Source organism: Chionomys nivalis, chromosome 20 (genome assembly GCF_950005125.1).
Source record: "Chionomys nivalis chromosome 20, mChiNiv1.1, whole genome shotgun sequence".
Taxonomy (NCBI): Eukaryota; Metazoa; Chordata; class Mammalia; order Rodentia; family Cricetidae; genus Chionomys; species Chionomys nivalis.
This window is the reverse complement of record NC_080105.1, coordinates 55,276,530-55,299,036: the sequence shown is the minus strand read 5'-3', so window position 1 is coordinate 55,299,036 and position 22,507 is coordinate 55,276,530. Positions and strand designations below refer to the sequence as shown.

At 47.6% G+C, this 22,507-nt stretch overlaps 2 protein-coding genes across 4 annotated transcripts in view; one reads left to right on the top strand and one right to left on the bottom strand.

The window, feature by feature from the left end:
* The first annotated feature begins 1,200 nt into the window (after positions 1–1,200).
* Lamp1 (lysosomal associated membrane protein 1) lies at positions 1,201–18,698 on the top strand. 2 transcript variants are annotated; one of them, XM_057752442.1, is made up of 10 exons: positions 1,201–1,443; positions 7,845–7,966; positions 10,714–10,933; positions 11,070–11,087; positions 11,382–11,540; positions 13,828–14,009; positions 16,145–16,264; positions 16,997–17,063; positions 17,149–17,319; positions 17,770–18,698. In XM_057752442.1, the coding sequence occupies exons 1-10, from the start codon at positions 1,398–1,400 to the stop codon at positions 17,907–17,909; spliced, it is 1,245 nt and encodes a 414-aa protein (XP_057608425.1). In that variant the 5' UTR covers positions 1,201–1,397; the 3' UTR covers positions 17,910–18,698. The 2 variants fall into 2 exon arrangements, with proteins under 2 accessions (XP_057608425.1, XP_057608426.1); XM_057752443.1 differs by lacking the exon at positions 11,070–11,087 and having other exon boundaries at positions 1,208–1,443.
* The window catches only part of Grtp1 (growth hormone regulated TBC protein 1), a 35,894-nt gene continuing 23,032 nt past the window's right edge, over positions 9,646–22,507 (bottom strand). The window contains exon 8 of one of the 2 annotated variants that reach the window (XM_057752445.1): positions 9,646–10,110. In XM_057752445.1, coding sequence (XP_057608428.1) covers positions 10,093–10,110 — 18 coding nt within the window. In that variant the 3' untranslated portion in view covers positions 9,646–10,092. Of the gene's footprint in view, positions 10,111–19,734; positions 20,909–22,507 lie in introns of those variants that run through there. The other variant, XM_057752444.1, reaches the window with a different exon arrangement.

Below are 22,507 nucleotides of genomic sequence, written 5' to 3'. Positions count from 1 at the left end.
GAGAACGCTGGATTCTCTGGGACGGGAGTTATGAATAGCTGTGAACCATGTGGATGCTGGGAATGGAAGCAAGGTCCTGCCCAAGAGCCAAAAGTGCTCTTAAATACTGAGTCATCTCTCCATCCCCTCTGCCAGCTCCTTACTCTCTGGTGAAAGAATTAAATTCCTCCACCGCATAAACAGCTTTAGTGAACTGGGCTTGGTGGTACACACCCTAAATCCCAGCACTCAGGAGGCCAGGGCAGGCTGATTGATCTCTGAGGTCAGCCAGGTCTACAAAATGAGTTCCAGGACATCCAGGGCTATGCAGAGACTCTGTCCCCAAAACAAAAACAACAGTAACATAAAAACTTGGATTTTGTGGGTCATGATGGTACACTTGTAACTTCTGCACTAGAGACAGGACGACTGCCCAAAGTGTGAGGGGCTTCAGGGTGACACCCTAGCCTAAAACCAAGAAAAACCATACAACAATAAAACGTGGAGTTTTGAGTCTTACGTCCACAAAGAGGAAGATATTTTACTATTGAGTTCTTCATCTCAAGTAAAATGACCATCAGTCAGGAAGCTCTTCCACAACCTGCTCAGAAGCGCTGCATGTACGCATTTAATCCCGGCACTCAAGAGGCAGAGGTAGGCGAGTCTTTTGGAGGTTTATCTATATACCGCTAGGGATATATAGTGAAATCTTGTCGTTGGGGGAAAAGTGTCTTTCCTACCACCACTTGGCACCATCAACATGCCTTTAAGGACTGCCCTGTGCCTGGACCACTGAAAAGACAGAGTTGTGGCTGGCCCAAGACACCAGTTCTTCGCCTGAGAGTGGAGGCCAGCCTGGGGCTAGGACGTGGGTTTAGATGTGAATACCCACCTGGAAATGGCTTTGCACACTGTCCTGGATGTAAACACTGGTATGACCCTAACCGTGGACGTCAGCCTACGACTGAACGGTGGCAAGCAGCCTGGCCTATTGGCCTCGGTCCAGCCTTTGCCGCTTCCCGTTTCTGCCCTCACTTTCCCTGGCAGCGTTTACTTCTTTCCTTTCTCAAAGCCACAGCCTACTTTCCATTTCGGGACACACCGGGGAAAACGGCCGACGGCCATGCATCACGTGGCCGGCGGGTCACGTGACAGCGACCGGCATGTGACGGCATCACATGCGAAGCGGAGGCTCGGGGGAGAGGTGGGGAGGAAGCGGCAGCCGGGGACGCTCTCGCGAGACCCCCTCCCCCTCGGCTCACGTGACCGGCGGGCGCGGCGCTGCTCACGTGACAGGCGCTGCCGGCCGCAGGGTCCCCTCGGTGCCGGCGCCGCAGCTGCCGGGCCTCTCGAGTCGGTGGACGCGCCCTCCCGCCGGCCTCGCAACCGCCGCATCCCGTCCTCGGCTGCGAAGCGCCATGGCGGCCCCCGGCGCCCGGCGGCCGCTGCTCCTCTTGCTGCTCGGTGAGCCCTGGGAGGGCGGGAGGGCCGGGCGGGGTCGGCGTCTCGGGACGAACGGGAAGGGGGCGCCAGGCCGGCTGGGAACGGGGCGCCCGGGCTGCGGGCGTCGAGCAGGCCTCGAGCCTCCGACCGGCCCGGCAGTGGCGCTTGCGGTCTCGGAGCCTGGTCGGGCCTCAGGACTCGGGTGCGCGTTGGGAGCCCAGCCTGCGCCCCCTGAGACGCTCGAGTTCCCGGTGGGCAGTGCTGCTGGCACCTGGGTTACCTTGTGAGCCCTGCCTGAGGTGCCCTTCCTCACCGCCGGACCCCAGCAACGCGAAGGGTTTAGCTGCAGTGCCCGCATCTGCAGGACCCGAGAGAGGTGGCAGGCGAGAGTTCACCTGGGCCACTTAGGGACGGGTACTCCTAGGCACACATGCTCACGAATTCCCGAACACCTCTTAAGACCCGTCAGACCCCCAAATTCTGTGACTTCGTGGAATTTGGTCCTCCCAACCCCCCCTTTTTTTTCTGCGGTTTGAAATGAACTTCATCGCAGAAGAGAGGCGCGCTTACCCGGCGGTCTCAAACCTTGCTAAGGGACTTGTGACCCTTCACAGTTCAGGAGCTGTAACTAGAACAGGAATTGCTGAAACAAGTTCGGTCGTGTCGCAATGGCTTCATGAGAAGAACTCATAGGGCTTGGGGATGTAACTCAGCCATACAGTAACTAACTTACAGTAACATTACTTGTTGGCCCGGAGTTAAATCGCTAGCACAGCCAGAACTACATAAAACCCTTAGACTGTGTATGCTTTCCTTTCTTTACTTTAAAAAAAAAAAACAAAACAAAAACTAGGACCTCAGCCATGTAGAACATGCTGACCTGAGTTCAGAGTTCTGCCGGCATCTGCTTCCCAAGAGCTGGGGTTAAAGCCTTGGGACACCATGCCAGGCCTCGTTTGATCTTTTTAAAGCTAACCTCTGGCTGGCGTGGTGGCTTCTGCCTCTAATCAAGCACTAGGGAAACAGAAGGAACTCTTAAACAGGCCACTCGGGTCTGTGCCCTGAGTACTGAGTTGCAGGACAGCCAGGACTAGAGACCCTGCCGCTAAATAAACAATAGATGACTAGAACTAGCTAGTGGTGCCTCACTCTTGTTAGACTTGGGAAACTGAGGCAGGGGAATTTCGAATTAGAGGTCAGCCTGGGTTAGGTAGTGAAATCCTTTTTATTTTTTGCTGGACGTGGTGGTTAATGCCTGAAATCCTAACACTTAGCAGGTGAATGTGGAGAATTTCTGTGAATTGGAGGCCAGCCTAGGCTACAGGGTGAAACACTTTCTCAAAAATCAAATTAAGTGGAGAGAAAAATCAGTGACACTGAGTACTGTATTCCATGAGTTATGTCCCAGCTTTCACAACGCACTTTAACAAGTTTGCTTTAGATCTTACTTAAATCTTTATTTCAATTTCATAACTTCAAAAATAATTATATCTTTAGAAAAATTCTAACTTTGAAATTATTCATTGCTCCTGCATTAGTTTTTAGCCCCGCTAAGCTGCCGTTGCATTGGGGTACTTACTAGAAAGCAGCCTCGTGTGAACCGAAACTAGTGTGTTTGATTGCCTAGTGGGACTACCTGTTAAGTTGTTGGCTGACCCCATGACCTTCCCCTTTCTGGATGAGCTCTGCCAGCCTAGAGGTCTGAGAAGTCTGCTAATTAATAGTGTTAGCCTGGACCGTGGGATCTTGAGCTCTTCCCCTAGATTGGCGCTCAAACGTCCTGTGATCCTGCAATTTTGAATTGATACCCAATTGTTATCTTGAGCTGGCCTTTTAACTATGCGTATGTAGACTGTAGGTCCTGGCACCTGTCCTGGGAATGGCCAGCTACTTTGTCCAGTTCAGAGCCCCGGCCTCCTGTCCTGACACAGGCCCGTGGGTGGTGCTGTCATGACGACGTGCCCAGCTTGATAGCAGTGGTCCTGAGCTGGATCTAAGCAAAGGCAGCTCTCTGGCAGTGCGACTCTTGTCTTTTCTCCACAGCAGCTTGCACAGCACGGTGCAGCCTTGTGGAAGCTCGCCAGCAGGGAGGGAAGCTGCTCCTCTAGAGGTGGCAGTTCAGGGCCTGCAGTGGAACTTTGGTCTTGAAGTGTTCAATGGTGATTTATGTGTCACTAGATAAGAAACCTGGTTTAAAGGAATCAAGCCAAGATAAGTTAGGGTGTGGCTGGTTGGTGACGGGGTCTCCCTCTGTAAGACTGGCTTCAAAAATACTTCCTCACCAAGTGCTGCAGGAGCAGCACTGTCAGCAGCCACACATTGAAGCCAACAAAAACTGGACCACTTACTTGCTTTAGTACCTCTGGGCCTCCCCATCTCAGCAGGAGGGATTATCATAGTAACTGTCTTTCAGGGTTGTTATAGTAACCTGATGGAAACATGGTTTGAGAAGTGCCTGTCATAAAGTAAGTGTGTCACAAGTAGTTGTTAAGCAGGTCTTCATAGTAGCAACACACTTGAGTCCAAGAATTCCAGGACATCCCTTACAAAGAAGCAAGAGAGAGCCCCCCAAACAAAAGTGAGGCAGTAGCAAGGCTTTTTGATTAAAGGGTGAACTGTTGAGAGTGTCAGGCAGCCTTGAGGCTGCACTCTTCCTGTCTCAGTTGTGTAATCGGGTGGTTAGGTGGCTGCTCCTGGCCCAAGGTCACGCAGCAGTAACTGAAGAGCTTCAGGCTTGAGCTGCCTGCGTCCCACTATCTCGCTAGGTACAGGGAAGGGGATTTCCTGTAATGCATTGTTTTGAAAGAACTAACCAGGATTGCCCTTTGACCCCTGGAGAAATGAGAAAGGAACGGATTGTCATTAGTAGGCAAGTGGGATTCCTGACAGCTGATCCTGTCCCAGGCCCAGGATTACCATAGACATTGTAACTGATTCGAAAAAAGCTCTTTTTGTTAAAAGATTTAAATTTTGCACGTTAAATAATTTTTTAAAGATTAATTTTTATGTATATGATTGTTTGCCTGCATGTACAATGTACCTAGTGCTTGTGGAGGTCAGAAGAGGGCACGGGATCCCCTGGTACTGAGTTACAGGTGGTCAGATGGTTGTGAACCACCATGTAGGTGCTGAGAAGCCCAGGTCTTCTGAAGCAAGGAGTGCTCTAAGTCACCAGGCCATCTCTTTAGCCCCATTTTATTTACAAAGTTTATATTTATCTTTTTATTTTATACATGTGTGTTTTGCCTGCATGTATGTCTGTGCACTGTGTGTATGCAGTGCCCACAGAGGCCAGAAGAGAGAGAGCATCAGATCTTGTGGATCTGGAATCCTTGTGAGCTGCCATGTTGTTGCTGCGAACTGAATCTGGGTCCTCTGAAAGAGCAACCAGTGCTCTTAACTGCTGAGCCATCCCCTCCCCCCCATTTTATTTTATTGTTCTATGTAGTAGAACTAAAGACATTTTATTAAGAAAAACTCACCAGGGAATGGTAGCAGCTAGTGACTTGGGAAAGGAATGTTCTCAAAAGCCACAAAATTTATTTTAATTTATAGTAATACTTTGTTTTCCTTTGAATATGGATGTGTACTGCTTTGATTGACAAATTCCTATGCTGACAAGAAAACACAAGAAAAGACAGCCTAGTTAAAGCTGGACTGTGTGCTCCCATAGGGCGTCTGTTGTGTTGGTGAGTGTGACCTCGGGACGTTGTAAGGACCAGGAAGCCTTGGGCTTGCAAATACTCACTGTTACTGCCACTGGTCAGGCTACGGGTTTGGGGCTTGGGGTTTTGGGTGTTTTATTTTTTTATTTATTTTATTTTATTTTTTTATTTTTTTTGGTTTTTCGAGACAGGGTTTCTCTGTGGTTTTGGAGCCTGTCCTGGAACTAGCTCTTGTAGACCAGGCTGGTCTCGAACTCACAGAGATCCGCCTGCCTCTGCCTCCCGAGTGCTGGGATTAAAGGCATGCACCACCACCGCCCGGCTTGTTTTCTTTTCTTTTCTTTCTTTTTTTTTTTTTGGTTTTTCGAGACAGGGTTTCTCTGTGGTTTTGTTTTCTTTTTTTTGTTTTCTTTTTTTTTTTTTTTTTTTTTTGGTTTTTTCGAGACAGGGTTTCTCTGTGGTTTTGGAGCCTGTCCTGGAACTAGCTCTTGTAGACCAAGCTGGTCTCGAACTCACAGAGATCCGCCTGCCTCTGCCTCCCGAGTGCTGGGATTAAAGGCGTGCGCCACCACCGCCCGGCTGTTTTCTTTTTTTAATAAGCTATTTTATGTATGTGTGAGAGGTGCTCACAGAGGCCAGAAGAGGATGTTGGACCCCATGTAACTAGAGTTACAGATGGGTGTGAACTACCTAGTGTGGGTACTGGGGCTCGAACTTGGGTCTTGTGGAAGAGCAGCAAGTAGTTTTGACCACTGAGCCATTTCCCTGACCCCTAGTTTCAGTTGTTTCTCTGAAACAGAAACTTGGTATGTAGCCATAGGCTGGCCTAGAACTTGATGGGTGAACCAGGCTGCCTAAATACTTGTGTGATCCTTCTGTCTTTCCTATCTAGTTCTGGGATGACACATTTATGCCACCACACTTGGCCCTTATACTGGCTAGTTTTATGTCAACTTGACACAAGCAAGAGCTATCTGAGATATGGGAAGCTGAATTTAGAAAATGCCTTCATAAGATGGGGCTGTAGGCAAGCCTATAGGAAATTTTTTTTTTAATTAGAAATTAATGGGTGAGTAACCAATCCATTGTGGGTGGTGCCACCCCTGGCCTGGTCTTGCGTTCCATAAGAAAGCCAGGGGGAGCAAGCCAGTAAGCATCAACCCTCCATGGCCTCTGCATCAATTCCTGCCTCCAGGTCCCTGCCCTGTTTGGATTCCGTCCTGACTTCCCTTCAGTACTGAACAGAATGAACAGTGATACAAAAATGGAAGCCAGATAAATCTTCCCCAAGCTGCTTTTGGTCATGGTGGTTTTTTTAATCATCAATAGTAACCCTAACTAGGACAGCCATATTCTGTTTTTAACTGGCTTTAAGTGTTTATTTTTATGTATGTGCTTGAGAGACTTTGTGTGTTGCTTGTTCTTGGAGGGCAGAAGAGCGCTGGATCTTCTAGTTGGGCTCTTGGGTTTGGATAGCAGTTACTCTATAATTTTTAGTTTTTTTTTTTTTTCCAAGTTGCAAGAGTGAAATAAATTGGGTTCATCAAAGTCCATTTGTTTTCTCAGGAAGCAAGATTTTTCTATTTTGTTGTTGTTCATTTGTTTGTTTTTAAGCGAGAGTCTTGCTGTGTTTCCCTCTTGGACTCTGAGTTTACTATGTAGAATATCCCAGCCTGGAACTTATGCTCCTGCCTCACCCTGCGGTAGACATCTCAGGCCCCAGATGTTTCATTGTCCTTGGAAGGAGTGTGTGCCAGCTTGTGACAGCATGGCTGATAAGCCTGTGCAGTTGTATGCCTTTAGAATGAGCAGCAGTACCTGGCTTTGTTCATCTGTAACTGTAATGAAGCTTACCAGTTGTCAAAGTATCCCCCCCCCCCCGCTCCTTGTTTTGGGGTTGTTTTTGTTTTTTGTTTTTGGAGACAGGGTCTTGCTTTGTGATTTTATCTGACTATATGTAGACCAGGCTGGCCTCAAATTCACAGAGAGCTGCCTGCCTCCTGGGTGCTGGGACTATAATAAAGGGGCGAGCACTTCTGTGCTCAGCCAAACTCGCTGCTGGGCATCTCAATTAGGCGAGTGGGGTTGTTAGTTTGTAGTGGGTCTCTACACTGCAGATGGCCGACTGGAGATCTCTGCCTCAGCTTCCCCAGGGCTAGGATTACGGTGTGAGATTTACTAGCTTTACTTAAAAAGCCAGAGTGGAGCTGTCCTGGAAAGACCACTGTTCACTTAAAAACCTTCAGAGCCTCCATATGTCCTTGAACCTCCACAAATAGGGCAGCCCTCACTTGTATGGACTGAGGATGTGCCCAGTGTCCTTCAGCCATGCTGGTGGAATCCAGACACTGAGCTCAGTTCTTTTGCTACAACCCTGGTCTGAGGTCAAAACTAGCCACACTTTAGCTACTAGTTACAGACTCTCCCTGAGCTCCTCTAGGAGGCTGATGCTTGCTTGGCTTGAGGTGGATGGACCTTTCAGACTCTATCATGTCCTATAGATACATCCTCTGGGGGCCATGTGCCTAGGGTAAGTACCCTGATACCAGCACGCAGGAGCTGTAGGCGGGGTTGGCAAGTTGATGGCAGTTTTCTATGGGCTCCAGGGTTGGGAGGTTAGAAGGACACCAACCTATAATCCACTTGTCTGGTTCAGTGTTTACCAAATACCATGAATCTTAATAAAAGTTACAGAAAACAGAAATACCAGTTGTACGTTGAAGTAGGTGTGTGATTGTTTCTTTTTACTGAAAGCAGCAGGCCTTGCACACGGTGCCTCAGCATTGTTTGTGGTGAAAGACAACAATGGCACAGCTTGTATAATGGCTAACTTCTCTGCCTCCTTCTGGACCATCTACGAGACTGGACATGGTTCTCAGGTAGGAGACACCAACATTTGTGGGACTCTGAAAAATTACCCAACCTTGGTCTGTCCTTCTCACTTGGGCTTCTAGCTTCTAGGTCCTTAGGTGATCTCTGCTGTTTCTGCATCCACAGCAAACCATTTGCATTCTGTTTCCACTGTTGAGTGACCACATTTTCTGGGTTTCTTCATGGTTGTTTTATAACCACCTTGTAGAACCTCATGGTAGTCAGCAAGTTTGCCAAATGCTTTACTGGTGCTACTTGGTGAGCTTTCTTAATAGTTTTCATGGCCAATATATAGCTCTATATTTCTTGATCTTCATTTGCTCCAGACAGTCACTATGTTCCAAGAGATGTATCCTGTGTGGTGGCTTGGCTTGATGAGCAATGCTAGACTGTGTTCCTTTAAGAACCTGGTGGCACACACCTTTAATCCAAGCACTCAGAAAGAGACAGAGGCAGGCAAACCTTTGTTGATTTTTTGTTTTGTTTTGTTTTTACTTTTTAAAGACAGGGTTTTTCTTGTGTAGCTCTGGCTGTCCTGGAACTCAGAGATCCGCCTGCCTCTGCCTCCTGAGTGCTGGGATTAAAGGCATGCGCCATCACTGCCAGGCTAGGCAAATCTTTTAATTCAAGGCCAGCCTGGTGTACAAAGCTGAGATTCTGGCCAGTCAGAAAAACTTGGTGAGACCCTGTACCAACAAATAAACAAGCAAAAGATGTTCTTAGTGGTTACATTAATGCGGGTTTGTGTTTACACGCTGAGTACAGACTTTATATAGTTCTTAGATTGCTAGCAGATGATTAGCCTGTATTTTAAATTTAATTCTAATTACCTGTTAGTGGACATTTCACATACTCATTATATGTTATTACCTTCTTAAATGCATCCCTGGACCACAAGATATACCACACCTGTAAAGAACCAGGAGTTCAGGGCCTAGCCTGGGCTACATGAAACCTATCTCAATAAATTCAACCCTGAATCACATTTTATTTTCAGTTCTTGGTTGGAAGTGTCATGTTTTCTCATGCAGCCCCATACAGCAACGCTCAGTTCTCCACTGGAGGCTAGTAGGAGCTAGGTCTGCAGGACTGCTGTTTCTTAGAGCTGCTGGATCCCTAACTCATTTGTACTGGTTACTGTGAAAATATGGAAAGACTTGGTCTCACAGAAATCTCTTGTAACCGGGCGGTGGTGGCGCATGCCTTTAATCCCAGCACTTGGGAGGCAGAGGCAGGCAGATCTCTGTGAGTTCGAGACCAGCCTGGTCTACAAGAGCTAGTTCCAGGACAGGCTCCAAAACCACAGAGAAACCCTGTCTCGAAAAATCCAAACCCACCCCCCCCCCAAAAAAAAAGAAATCTCTTGTAGTAAATAATTGTCCAAGCTTATGTAAGCTTCTGAGTACTTTTTATTTTACTTATTTTTTGTAAATAAGTGTTTGCATATGTCTGTGCAGTACATGTGTGCAATACCCATGAAGATCAGAAGAGGGCATCCGATCCACTGGAACTGCAGTTCAAGATAGTTGTGAGCCACCATGTGGGTGCTTGGAATTTAATCCAGGTCTTCTGAAAGAGCAGCCAGTGCTCTCAACCTCTGAGCAATCACTCCAGCCCCTCTATAGTTTACTTTTTAAATTTACATATGCATGTGTGTGCGTGCGTGTGTGTGTATGTGTGTGTGTACACGTGTACATATACACTTTGTGAGCAGTCTGCCACAGTGCATGGATAGAAGCTAGAGGACAGCTTGGTAGAATTGGCCTTTCTACCATGTGGGCCGTAGGCCCTGGTATCGCACTTAGGTTACTGGGCCTGGTGGCAGGTGTATTTACCCACTGAGCCATTTTACCTGCCTCAGCTTTTTACTTCTCTTATGTGGTTTTGGGGCCTGGGGCTGATGAGGGTGTGTGGGTGGGTAGGTTGGTGGTTGGATTGTGAATGGTGGGATCTCACATACCTCATTGTGACCTGAAATCCCTGATCCTCTAGCTTCCCACTCCCAAGTCTGGGATTATAGTCTTGCCACATCTGGCTCAAGTTGTGCAATGCTGGAGAGCAAGGCTGGGGCTTCATGCACGCTAGACAAGTGCTGTACCAGCCGAGCTTGATCTCTCACCCCAGGAAACTTTCTTTAAAGAGACACTTTGTCCTAAAAAAAAAAAAAAAAAGTAGCATCAGTTAGATTCTTTACTTTCAAGGTAACTTTGGCTTTGGTTCTGTTATAACTTGAAATTAATTTGCTAGTATATTTTTTTAAAAATTTATGCTGTATTTTATTACACAGCATTGGCCAGCCTCAAAGTATGATCTTCCTGCCTCAGCCTCCTGAGTATTAGAATGAAGCTGTGCACACAGTGAATGAGAAGCAGATTTAGCTATGACTAATAAGTCGTTCTCTCTCCCTTGACTCACTTGTCATGTCAGCCTATTTCTGTCAGTGACACTGCAGGGAGCTTTTTATCAGTTACGTTAAAACTGCATACTTTATAAACACTGTCTCTGTACTAGACCCACCACTGTCTGTCAGTGTTTCAGAGTACTCAGCAATGTTTGATGGTTCCTAGTACATGGGGATGCACACATTGAACTGCCCTGTATTCCAGCAGTCTGCACTAATGCTGTGCCACATACAGTGTTTGTAAATGACCACTTGAGCACTGGTGGACGGTTAAGTTTCTATCAGTGGACACCCAGAGCCCCCTTTGGCAGCATGCATTCTCAGTGTGTTGTGTTGGAATTGTCCTTGTTTTAGAACTCGACCATCGATCTGCCGCCCTCCGCAGAAGTACTGAACAGCAGCAGTTCTTGTGGTAGAGAAAATGCTTCTGAACCTAGCCTCACTGTTGCTTTTGGAAGCGGGTATCTACTGACGCTCAACTTCACGAGAAACGCAACCCGTTACCGTGTCCAGCACATGCGCTTCTCATACAACTTGTCAGACACACAGCATTTCCCCAATGCCAGCACCAAAGGTGGGACCTCTGGGGTAATCCCACACCTGGAGGGACGGGTGGAGGACCGGCCTTTCCAAGAGCCACGTGAGGGTGTCTTAGGTCCCTGCCTTTCTTAGTCCTGACATCCTTTTTCTCTTCTGTCCCTTTCTTTTAGATGCTGGCCAGAGCCTAAGTATGTTTTCTCTGTACTTCAGGCTTTTTTGCTCCCCACTGTGGCTGACTGCATGCTGGTTTGCAGCTGATGGCATGACTCTTCCTTTTCCGTTTCTCCACCTTCCTCCCTCAGTTAGCCTCTGAGATTTACAGCTTGCTTGCCCTGAGGTTTTTTCTTTTCCACTAATAAACTGTCTTTAAGCTTCAAAAGAAAAGAAAGAATACAAAATGGTGGTAAATAAGTCACATTTTACTAAGTACTACCTACAGTTAAAAATTGTGTATTTTGTTTTGTTTGTTGATTTGGATCTAGGGATCCACTCTGTAGACTCCATAACTGACATCAAGGCAGACATCAACAAAACATATCGATGCTTGAGTGCAACCGAGGTCCACATGGGCAATGTGACCATCACACTCCGTGATGTCACTATCCAGGCCTACCTGTCGAATAGCAACTTCAGCAAAGAAGGTAAGGTGCTGGGCTGAGGTGTCCACAGGGCAGTGAGACTGTGCCACCACCTGGCAGCCCTTCTGCTTTTACCAGATGCCTTTTACCTTCTGCCTTTGAAGGTGAGAGTGGGTACATCCCGGTGAAGAGGCGAGAGCATGGGATTAAACACTTGGTCTCAGTCACCCATGGAATGTGAAAGAGTGATCTTGTCAAAACCCTCTACCTGTGAGCCAGTTTCCTTAGACCAGCTCAGGCAAGCTCAGGGTTGGCTTCCTGAGGAGGTATGGCCCCTGGCCTATACCTGTTGACTTAAGCTGGTGATCCCTGATGCTATTTTGCCCCAAATCCAGTCAGCTCTGAAATTGTCATTGGACAGGTGAGGGTATGTGATTTGTCTAAGATTTACTTGACCTAACAGCCTTCCAAAAATCCAGACCTGCCCTGATTGGCTTTTCTTCTCAGGCTTCCTCAGCAACCCTAATGAAAGACTGTGACGTAACTGCTGGAGGAGCTGACTCAGGCTGTCTTTCAGTTCTGTCAGTGGAGGGTCAGGATGTAGCACGTATTTTCTCCGCAGGTTACACTAGTGCGGACCCTGTTCTGCCACCTAAAGTTAAACAAAGAAAGTGTTTCATTCATAGGGAGCTGTTGTGAAGTCCGTGTCTAGAAACAAGGCTTTGCTGTGACGTCGTCACCCCTTTTGTTTTGTTGAGACAGTCAGTCTCTCTATTACATAATTTTTTTTTTTTTTTTTTTTTTAAATTTTCGAGGCAGGGTTTCTCCGTAGCTTTTTGGTTCCTGTCCTGGAACTAGCTCTTGTAGACCAGGCTGGCCTCGAACTCACAGAGATCCGCCTGCCTCTGCCTCCCGAGTGCTGGGATTAAAGGCGTGCGCCACCACCGCCCGACTTTGTATTACATAATTCTGATTGTCCATAAGATCAAAGAGTACACCAGGCTGGCCTGAAATTTACAGAGATTTACCTGCCTCTGCCTTCCAAGTGCTGGGATTAAAGGTGTGCGCTACCGTGACTGGCGGCACAGCCATTTGCACTAGTTACAGGTGCTCCTGCACTGATGCACGCAAAGCCCAGTTGTGATAGAGTCCTCACCTGAAATACGTACTGTCACGTTACAGATAGCACTGGTTTTTTATTCTGTTTGTTTGTTTCGAGACAGGGTTTCTCTGTAGTTTTGGAGCCTGTCCTAGAACTAACTCTTATAGACAAGGCTGGCCTCGAACTCACAGAGATCCGCCTGCCTCTGCCTCCCAAGTGCTGGATTAAAGGAGTGCGCCACCACCACCTGGCTTTTGTTTTGTTTTTCAGGTTTTTTTTTTTCCCTTTCTAAAAAATTGTGGGTTTTTTGTTTTGTTTTGATAAGATTTATTTATATGTATACAATATTCTGCCTGTATGTATGCCTCCAGGCCAGAAGAGGGCATCAGATCTCATTACAGGTGATTAAAGCACTGTATGGTTGCTGGGAATTGAACTCAGGACCTTTGGAAGAGCAGCCAATGATGGCTTTTAACACTCTTTTGGTTTCCTAGGCAGGGTTTCTCTGTATAACAGTCCTAGCTGTCCTCTGTAGACCAGGCTGGCCTCAAACTCACAGAGATCTGCCAACCTCTGCCTCTAGAATGCCACAGTATGTACTCTAACCATCAAGCCCGTCTCTACAGCCTGATCATTCGTGTCTTAATCTTGAAGGTTTGTTAGGTGAAACTTAAGCACACTAGACATTCTTCCATGACCTTGAAAAGTTATGAATAACAAACAGCATGTAAAAATAGACTTCCCCTCTCCTCCTCTCCCCTCCTTTCCTGTCCTCTCCCACTTACCTACCATCTTCTCTTCTCCAGGCTCTTGCACACCCTTGCCGATAGTACTAGACTGTAGTTAGTTCGTGTTTTAACAAATGACAGGCCTAGCCAGGGTCTGACTGTCAGGAACCCCTGTCTGTTTCTAGCACAGTGCCTTCCTTATGATAGCTCAGTGTGAACACTTAAATTCAAGCTACCTTCATCACCCCCTCGTGACAGGGTGCAGTTTTCTCTTGGCCTCATCTCATAGTATAAGTTTTGTGTGCCCACGGAGAAGGGAAAATGTGTGGGACGGGGCAGGTGCTGACAGGTGGGCTAGGGTGCTCTGGGTCCTCTCTGCTCTACTGCCCAGGACCTGCTGCCCATGTACCTGGCAATTGTGGGTGGGAAGTGTCCTGCAGAGTTTATAAGTGGGTGTTTCCACTTCTGACAAGCCTTCCAGCATCTGAGGTAGTCATTGACTTCTTTACTGTCCCTGCAGAGACACACTGCACGCAGGACGGACCTTCCCCAACCCCTGTGCCACCTAGCCCCTTGCCACCACTTGTGCCCACAAACCCCACTGTGGCTAAGTACAATGTGACTGGTAAAAACGGAACCTGCCTGCTTGCCTCTATGGCGCTACAGCTGAACATCACCTACTTGAAGAAGGACAACAACACGGTAGGAGGAGTGGGGGGTGGTTTATTCATGAGAGGAATGTGGTGATGCTGGTTGTGGTGCAGAATAAGAGGCACTGCTGATCTGAGCCCCGTGTGCACTTCTGTCCATCGTTCTGAGTCTTGAGCTGCACTTGTGTGATGGGGCTTTCCATCTGCCCAGGAAAGCCTTGATGCTAACTAGCCACCTCACACAAGTGCCTACATCCTAGTGGGAGCATCTGAAGTTGTCTGTCCCCTGACAGGAACAGTATCTGTGGGCATGGGAGAAGGTTGTTGGTTTGAATTTTACAGTGTCTTACTCAACCAGGCCAAGGTTGTATGCACCTGTAGTCTTGGCTGTTCAGAAAGGTAAGACCTGTGGAGAATGGTAGGAAAAGCACTGGGGTCTGTTTAGTCATTGCTCTCTAGAGAAATAGAATGTTTATCTGTAAGCCATTTTAGTAAGTCCCTTGTATATATTATGTACATGTATAATATATATTTATATTATAGATAGATTTTAGATAGATGGATGAATAGATTAGTGGATGGATGGATGTCTTAGAGTGTCTATTGCTGTGAAGAGACACCATGACCACAGCCACTCTTGGAAAACATTTCATTGGGGCTGGCTTACAGTTCAGTGGTTTAGTCCATAATCACCATGGCAGGAAGCATGGTGGCAGGCAGGCAGACATGGTGCTGGAAAGGTATCTGAAGTTCTATGTCTGGATCTACAGACAGGAAAAGACAGCCACTAGGCCTGGTTTGAGCTTCTGAAATCTCAGAGCCCGCTCCCAGTGACATAGCTTCTGCAAGGCCACACCTCCTAATAGTGGCACTATTTATGGGCCTGTGAGGGGTCATTTTATTTCAGCCATCCCAGTGTGTATGTTATATGATTTCTAAGAATAGGCTTGGTCCTGCTAACCCAACAATGACTGTCTACCAATGAAAGGTTCAAGAATCCAGTAGTCGGGGCTGGAGAGATGGCTCAGAGGTTAAAAGCATTGCCTGTTCTTCCAAAGGTCCTGAGTTCAATTCCCAGCAACCACATGGTGGCTCACAACCATCTGTAATGGGGTCTGGTGCCCTCTTCTGGCCTGCAGGCATACACACAGACAGAATATTGTATACATAATAAATAAATAAATATTTTAAAAAAAAAAAAGAATCCAGTAGTCGTTCAGTGCACCAGGCTGGATGCCTCAGCTCTTCTTCCAGATACAGCAGAATCCCAAAGAGTAGGCTCTAAAGCCAGTGATTGAATGAGCTTGCTAGCAAGAGCAAACAGGCTAAAGCATGAGCTTCCTCCTCCCATGTCCTTTATACAGGCTGCCAGCAGAAGGTGTGACCCAGATTAAAAGTGGGTTTTCCCTGAGGAGGAAGGATTGCAGGAGCCAGAGGAGTCAAGGACACCACAAGAAAAACCACAGAACCAACTAGTTTGGGTTCCTAGTGACTCATAGAGACTGAATGGGCAATGAAGGAGCCTGCATGGGTCTGACCTAGGCCCTCTGTTTATGTTATGGCTATGTAACTTGGTCTTCTTGTGGGACAGTAGGAGTTGGGGCTGTCTCCGACTCTATGCCTGCTTTTAGGACCCTTTTCCTCCCACTGGGATGCCTCATCCAGCCTTAATATGAGCAGACATGCCTAGTCTTACTGCAACTTGATATGTCGTGTTTGGTTGATAGCCCTAGGAGACTTGCCCTTTTCTGAAGAGAAATGGTGGAGGAGTGGATAAGAGCTTGGAGGGGGCACTAGGAGGAGAGGAGAGAGGGGAAACTGGTCAGGAAATAATATATGAGAAAATAATAAATCAAGAAAAAAATTTAGGTAGTTCTTCCCACTTCAAATAATTAAGAAGAAACTTCTCACAAGTGTACTCAGCCACTTGGGTTTTAGTTATTCCAGGTGTTGTCAAGTCGACACCGAGAATAGCCATCATAGGGTCCAGTCCAAGCCTCTGATGCAAGGTAGCATTCTGATTAGTAGCCCTATTCAGAACCCAGGACTCTCTGGACGGGTGTGGTTAATAGTTCTCCTGGCTTGTTCAAGTGGGTGTTATCACTTCATTAGCCACTGGTGGTCATGTCTGTGGTTTGAGAGGGTCACCAGAGACTGGATTGATGACTTGTTTGCTTTTCTTGTCAGACTGTGACCAGAGTGTTCAACATCAGCCCAAATGACACATTTAATGGGACCTGCGATATCTCTGTGGTGACCCTGAGAGTTGGGAACAGCAACACTCTCCTGCAGTTGAAGTTCGGGATGGTGAGGTTCTGTTCTAGTTTGTCAAGTGGCACATGCTCACTAGATTCCTCGTGTGTCACCTTTCTCATGCCCTCAGTATGGGAGGCAGTCAGAAGAGTTCAGTGCTTCCTCGGGAAGGAAGAGGTGGCGCTCTCCTTTCTTCTCACCAGCAAACATCCCTGACTTCATCTGCATATATCTAGGGAAGACTTATTGTGAGTTAGGTAATAGGGGTGGCTGCAAAGAGCAGAGTGTGAAGCCAGGCTGTGCCACCTGCTCCTCACTGCCATTCTTTCTTCTGCTTGTACCATCTTCTGGGAAGAGTCACATTTATAGTTTGCAAAGTCAAGGAAAGTTAATAGCTCATGGAGTATCTTTGTTTGTTTCTGTAGTCCTGGGTAATGTATGTGCCTGGAGCCTCCTGTGTGTCTCCCAACTGTATCCCAGCCAGCATAAATATTTTAATAAGATACACAAATGAACTCAATAATTTAATTTCTTATAAGAAAGTATGGAGCTGGACCATGGTATCATATGCCTTTAATACCAGTAGTCAGGAGACAGAGGCAAGCAGATCTCTAACTTCCAGGTCAGTCTGGTTTACAGCGTAGTCCCAGGACAGCAGGGCAACACAAAGGAATCCTGTCTAGAAAAACAAAGTCTGAAATGGGCTAACCAAGATATATGCTGTTTTCGTGCTGCAAATGTAGATGTCCTATTAATCAGGTGCCTGGCGGGTGTCTTTTCTTTTAGAATGCCACTTCGAGCCTGTTTTTCCTACAAGATGTCCAGTTGAACATGACTCTTCCCGATGCCAAAGGTGAGATTTGCTTCCTCCTCCTGTGGTTCACGTGCTCCTTGCCCAGTGTAGCCCATGGTTGAGCGGACTCTGTCTCCCATTGCAGATTCCGCATTCTATGCCTCTAACAGTTCACTGAGAGCTCTTCAGGCCACGATCGGGAACTCGTACAAGTGCAACACTGAGGAGCACATCTTTGTCAGCCAGACCTTTTCCCTCAATGTCTTCAGTATTCAGGTCCAGGCTTTCAAAGTCGAAAGTGACAGGTTTGGGTCTGGTAAGTAATATCCATAGTAACGGTAGCAACAGAAGTGTCTTAGATCTTCTTGCGGGACCAAGATGTCAGGGCGAGAAGCACCCTTTTTCTCCACAGCGTGTTCCCCTCGTCCCCTTGTGAGGAAGGAACTGCAGGCATGGGTATGTGAGGCAAGGGTGCCATGGATGAGGAAAGTGACAGTAGTGGCTCTTTCTAAAAGTGGTTTTGAGGGACCTGTGCCTAGGTACAGCACAGCTGACCATTCATTGGTCCAGAGTGGTTGGCACCGTTCATTCTAATTTGGGTGGAGCGTACCTGGCTCTCCCAGCTGCACAGAGAACGCTCATGTCTGCAAATTTCCCAGAGGTAGTGAACTTGTTGTCCCTACCCAGGCCTCATCCTGTCCCCTCAGGAACAAGAGGGTGGGAAGGGTGGACTCCATAGTGAATACACTGACTGTCTCTCTTACAGTGGAAGAGTGTGTGCAGGATGGTAACAACATGTTGATCCCCATTGCTGTGGGCGGTGCCCTGGCAGGGCTGGTCCTCATCGTCCTCATCGCCTACCTCATCGGCAGGAAGAGGAGTCATGCTGGCTACCAGACCATCTAACCTGGTGGGTGGGCGGATGCACCACAGACGCACAGGGGTCTGTTCTTACGTCCTGAGCTTAGATAGGTGTGGAAGGGAGGCACACTTTCTGGCAAACTGTTTTCAAATCTGCTTTATCAAATGTGAAGTTCATCTTGCAACATTTACTATGCACAAGGAATAACTATTGAAATGACGGTGTTAATTTTGCTAACTGGGTTAAATATTTTGCTAACTGGTTAAATGTTAATGTTACCAAAGTAGAGCTCTAAGGAGAACAAGAAGGTTTTTTGGAATCGCACAGGCTCCCCCATTTGACTTTTTAAGATTTGGTGTTTGGTTTCTTCATTCTTTTACTCGGATTTAGCCTTACAAAGGGAATTTCTGGTCTGAACCCTTGGGCCTGGTGAGGGCGGCTAATGGTTCGGCTGCACACTGCAGATGCCAGAAGGGGTGAGTGGGAAGCCCTGCCACAGAGGCGTACGCAGGCTCAACCTCTGGACATTAAGTTGGGCTGCTGGCCTGGGGGGCTGGCATCTGGCTGGGCACATTCACCAGTGTTTTGTGCTCTGCCACCCACACGCTGGCACTTTTCTAAATAGAAAATGGCATTATTTTTATTTACTTTTTGTAAAGTGATTTCCAGTCTTCTGTTGGCATTCAGGGTGGCCCTGTTTCTGCACTGTGTACAATAATAGATTCACACTGCTGACCTGTCCTGCGGCGTAGGTGGGTTGTACACTGAGGACCAGCTCACGTGTAATGCATTGCTGTAACAATGCTAATAAAAAGTCTCCTTCTTTGTCTGTCTGGACCTTGTGCTGCTGTGATCCACCAAGAGAGCCCTTGGAGTGATGCTGATGGGGTTTAGGGACTGTGGGGGGAGGGGGAAATTGTGTTGCTTATGTGCTTAGGTTTGGGACAGTGTTGGGATAGCCAGCCTTGTGCTTAGCAACCAGGAGAAAACTAAATGGTGGTTTATTGTTTTGTTAAGGAAATGTTACTGGTCATGATTCTAGATGCTAGGTGGTTTGTTACTGTTTTGAGGCAGAATTTCATATAGCTCAGGATGGCCTTGAACTTTCTGTTCAATGGTTCTGTTACAGGGTGCTTTAAGCTCCTGAGATGAGAAGCAGGTGCTACCATGTCTGCTTTTAGATGAGTCTTAATTAATGATGATGTGGCTGTATAATTGCAGTCTCCAGGTGAGCCACACCTGTGTCACAAGAACCACATATCAGATGTGGGCTGAGCTGAAGAGGCCAGTGCTGTTTCCTTGAAGGTCTGATCTGTCTGCCCTCCTTTCTGTCCTCTCAGGCATAGGCTGTCTGGCACAGACCAGGCCATGCCAGACTAAGCAGCTGCAACCATCTGCAGTGTCTTCTGCTCACAGGTGGGATTTGTAAGGATTTGGGAAACCTCTCCAATGACCACAGCAGCTGTATTCATTGATGTGAGAGGTCACCATCCTAAAGTGCCTCACCCCATCTTTTGGGCCATCTCCCTCTGGGTGCAGAAGACAGAAAAGGAGCCCTGCCATAGAAGCATCATGTGTCTCTGACTTCAGGAGCCAACAGCAAGCAATGCTGACTCCACACTGGCAAGCACTTCCAAGGTTTGCTTGCTGGCCCTGGAACTCAAGCCTCCTGTCCAGTCACCGAAGGGGTCCTAGACCCAAGCCCTAAGACTCCTGCCTTTGGGGAGAGAGAATTTGTACCTCCGGAGATACTCTGTTGGGGTCGCTAGCAGGGCGGCTGCAGGTTTTACCTTTCTGGTCTGAACAGAACAGGAGCAGCTTGAAGTCAGCCGTTAGAAAGGGACTGAGCTGAAGAGAGTTCTGTTTACCTTTCTGGTCTGAACAGAACAGGAGCAGCTTGAAGTCAGCCGTTAGAAAGGGACTGAGCTGAAGAGAGTTCTGTTCCTTGACTGGGGCAGGCTCTCTACCACTCAGACTGAGCATATGAGTTCTCCCCCATGTGACTCTAGCTCCCTGGGGCCCCAGCACGCTTCCCTCCAAGCCATACCTTGGGGGTGGGGCGGGGCGTGCATACTGCCTTGTGAAATATCTCTACAGTAGTGTTAGGTACACCTCTGGGTCTACTCACTCCCAGACAGAGTTAGTACATCACGCTTTAGAGGATTTGGGGCCATCCAGGTAAGACTACTGAGCAGCTTTGATAAATGATTCGGTGCGGGGGGGGGGGGGGTCCATTTCAGCTGTCATACTGCAAGACAATGGGCTCAGTGCTTATTTGCAACTAATGGCAGCTGCCATTGATCAAGACCTGATGATCTAGCTTCATATGAACAGCCTGTTTCAGGAGATTTCGTCAGTCTGCCAGGCTGTGCTGTGGCTGTGGGACATTAGGGTGGGTGTTTTAGAAGGTCTGAATGGAGGACAGGGACCTCACCAACTGTAAGGTCCATTTCTAAAAAGCAAGTATAACCATGTTCAGCAGGTGGGCTGCTCTGCTCCATCTATCCCTCATAGGGCACAGCACGAAAGTATCCTGGGAAGGTGGGGGTGGGTGGGCCACACGCGACAGTCACTAACTTCAGGTTGAATGACACTAGGAAACTCAGCGCTAACCTCTACTCAACAAAATGTGTCCTTCCTGTCTCACGTTCCCGACATCTCAGGGAAAATAGATATTTCCAATGTGTGCGTATGTCTCAAAAAACAACATATAGGTCCCAGGACCCGGGTACGGCTTGGTAGGCGATTGCTGAGCCATCTCACTGGGCCAGCTAATTCTAATTATGACTCCAAAGATAGGCAAAATGTGTAGAGCACATTTTAAATCATTTTCTTTTAAAAGTTCACATTACTAGTGTCAAGACTTCGAGTATTTACAGAGGAACGGCGCGGTCGGAATCGGTAAAGTGTCTGCTGTGGCGGTAGAGTTGCAGCAGCGAAATGGGCGTGGGCCTCAGCCCTGGGTCAGCAGCGCAGCCCGGCAGCTCTCACGCAGCCTGCTGATGGTCGTCATGGACAAGCTGCCTGGCTCTGAAAAGATTTTCTGCAAGAGAGGCAAGTGTGTCTTTCCAAACAACCCCTCATGACACATTTTTCACTTTGTGTGGTGTTACTTTAATCCCACCACTTAAGGGACAGGCACAGGCAGGTCTCTGTGAGTTTGAGGCCAGCCTGGTCTATAGAGTTGAGTTCTAAGATAGCCCTTGCTACTCAGAGAAACCCTGTCTCAAAAAAAAAAAGTTGGCACCTAGCAGACTGACCAACCTGCCAAGCTTTGACAGGGAGGTGGCCTGGGTAAAGATTCCATCTCCCAGAAGATACAGCAGCACAGTGCCCTGCGCTACCCTAAAGCGGTTACCCCAAGACAGCCACAGTGCTCAGTACACTTAGTTTTCGGTTTCTCCAAATCCCAAGCAACAGTGACTACTACAATCCTGAGGTACAGAGGTCAGTCAACCAAGACTCTCAGTCCTGGAGTGTCACGCTCAGCTCAGGGTCTGGCTCTGCCGCGTGATGAGGAGACCAGAGGAATGGAGACAGTTCTCTGGGAAAGGTTTGTAGGGGGCACAGGAGAGGTTATTCCAGCTCCCGAGAAAACAATCTAATCCATTCTTCCCAAGAAGCACCATGTAAATGGCTGTGGAAAGATGAGATGTACTGTTCTAGGAGCCAAGCTCAGGGGAGGTGGCAAGGTGCCTTCACCGAGCCGTTTCACTTGACCAAATAATTCAATTATAACTGCAAAAATAATGATAAGAGCTGCAAAACACCATGATTTTAAATCACTCAGGACACAGGGACAATAAAACACAGTCAGTCCCAGTTCTTCATGGGGACAAGAACTGGTGGCAGTCACTACCTGCCAGTAGATATGAAGGATGTCCCCCAGGCACTGTCCAGACACTTGTCTATGAGAGCACAGATCCTCTGCAGCCTGTGAGCCGCTGGTTCTGGAAAGCCTGGAGTCTGTCTGCTTTTTTTATTCTATGTTGTTATTGTACTTAAGTTTGGAATGAAGCCCCAACTCCAAGAAGCTCATGGAAGAGCTCTCTCCACCACACTAGACCTCCCTGGCTTGGCTTCAGCCTCCTAATATGAGGAATGGGAAACAGCTGTGGGGTTGTTTCCCAGGTCCCTACGGGGCCCCACCACAGGTTCCCGTCCCTTTACCCATTCGGAACTGCTCACACTTCATCTGAACTACAAAAATTAGAAGCAACCCAGGTATGTATGGGTATCCTTGCTAGAGGTATGTACCCCAGTGGTAAATTTTGGGGGTTTTGTTTTAACTTCTTTGGGCTTTTTTTTTTATTATTTATTTATTATGCATACAATATTCTATGTGTATGCCTGCTGGCCAGAAGAAGGCACCAGACCTCATTACAGATGGTTGTGAGCCACCATGTGGTTGCTGGGAATTGAACTCAAGACCTTTGGAAGAGCAGGCACTGCTCTTAACCTCTGAGCCATCTCTTCAGCCCCCTTTGGGCTTTTTTTGAGACAAGGTTTCTCTGTGTAGACCAGGCTGGCCTCTCACCTAGATCCTCTGGTCTTGGCCTCCCTAGTGGAGCTCTAGGCCTAAAGTTTTGTGGGGTTTTTTTTTTTGTTTTTTTCCAGATAGGGACTCTATGTAGTTCTGGCT

Coding starts and splice junctions, on each gene's coding strand:
- Lamp1 (XM_057752442.1), top strand. CDS start 1,398: ATGGCGGCCCCCGGCGCCCGGCGGCCGCTGCTCCTCTTGCTGCTCG. Junction 1,444..7,844: donor GCTGCTCCTCTTGCTGCTCG/GTGAGCCCTGGG, acceptor TACTGAAAGCAG/CAGGCCTTGCACACGGTGCC. Junction 17,064..17,148: donor GACTCTTCCCGATGCCAAAG/GTGAGATTTGCT, acceptor CTCCCATTGCAG/ATTCCGCATTCTATGCCTCT.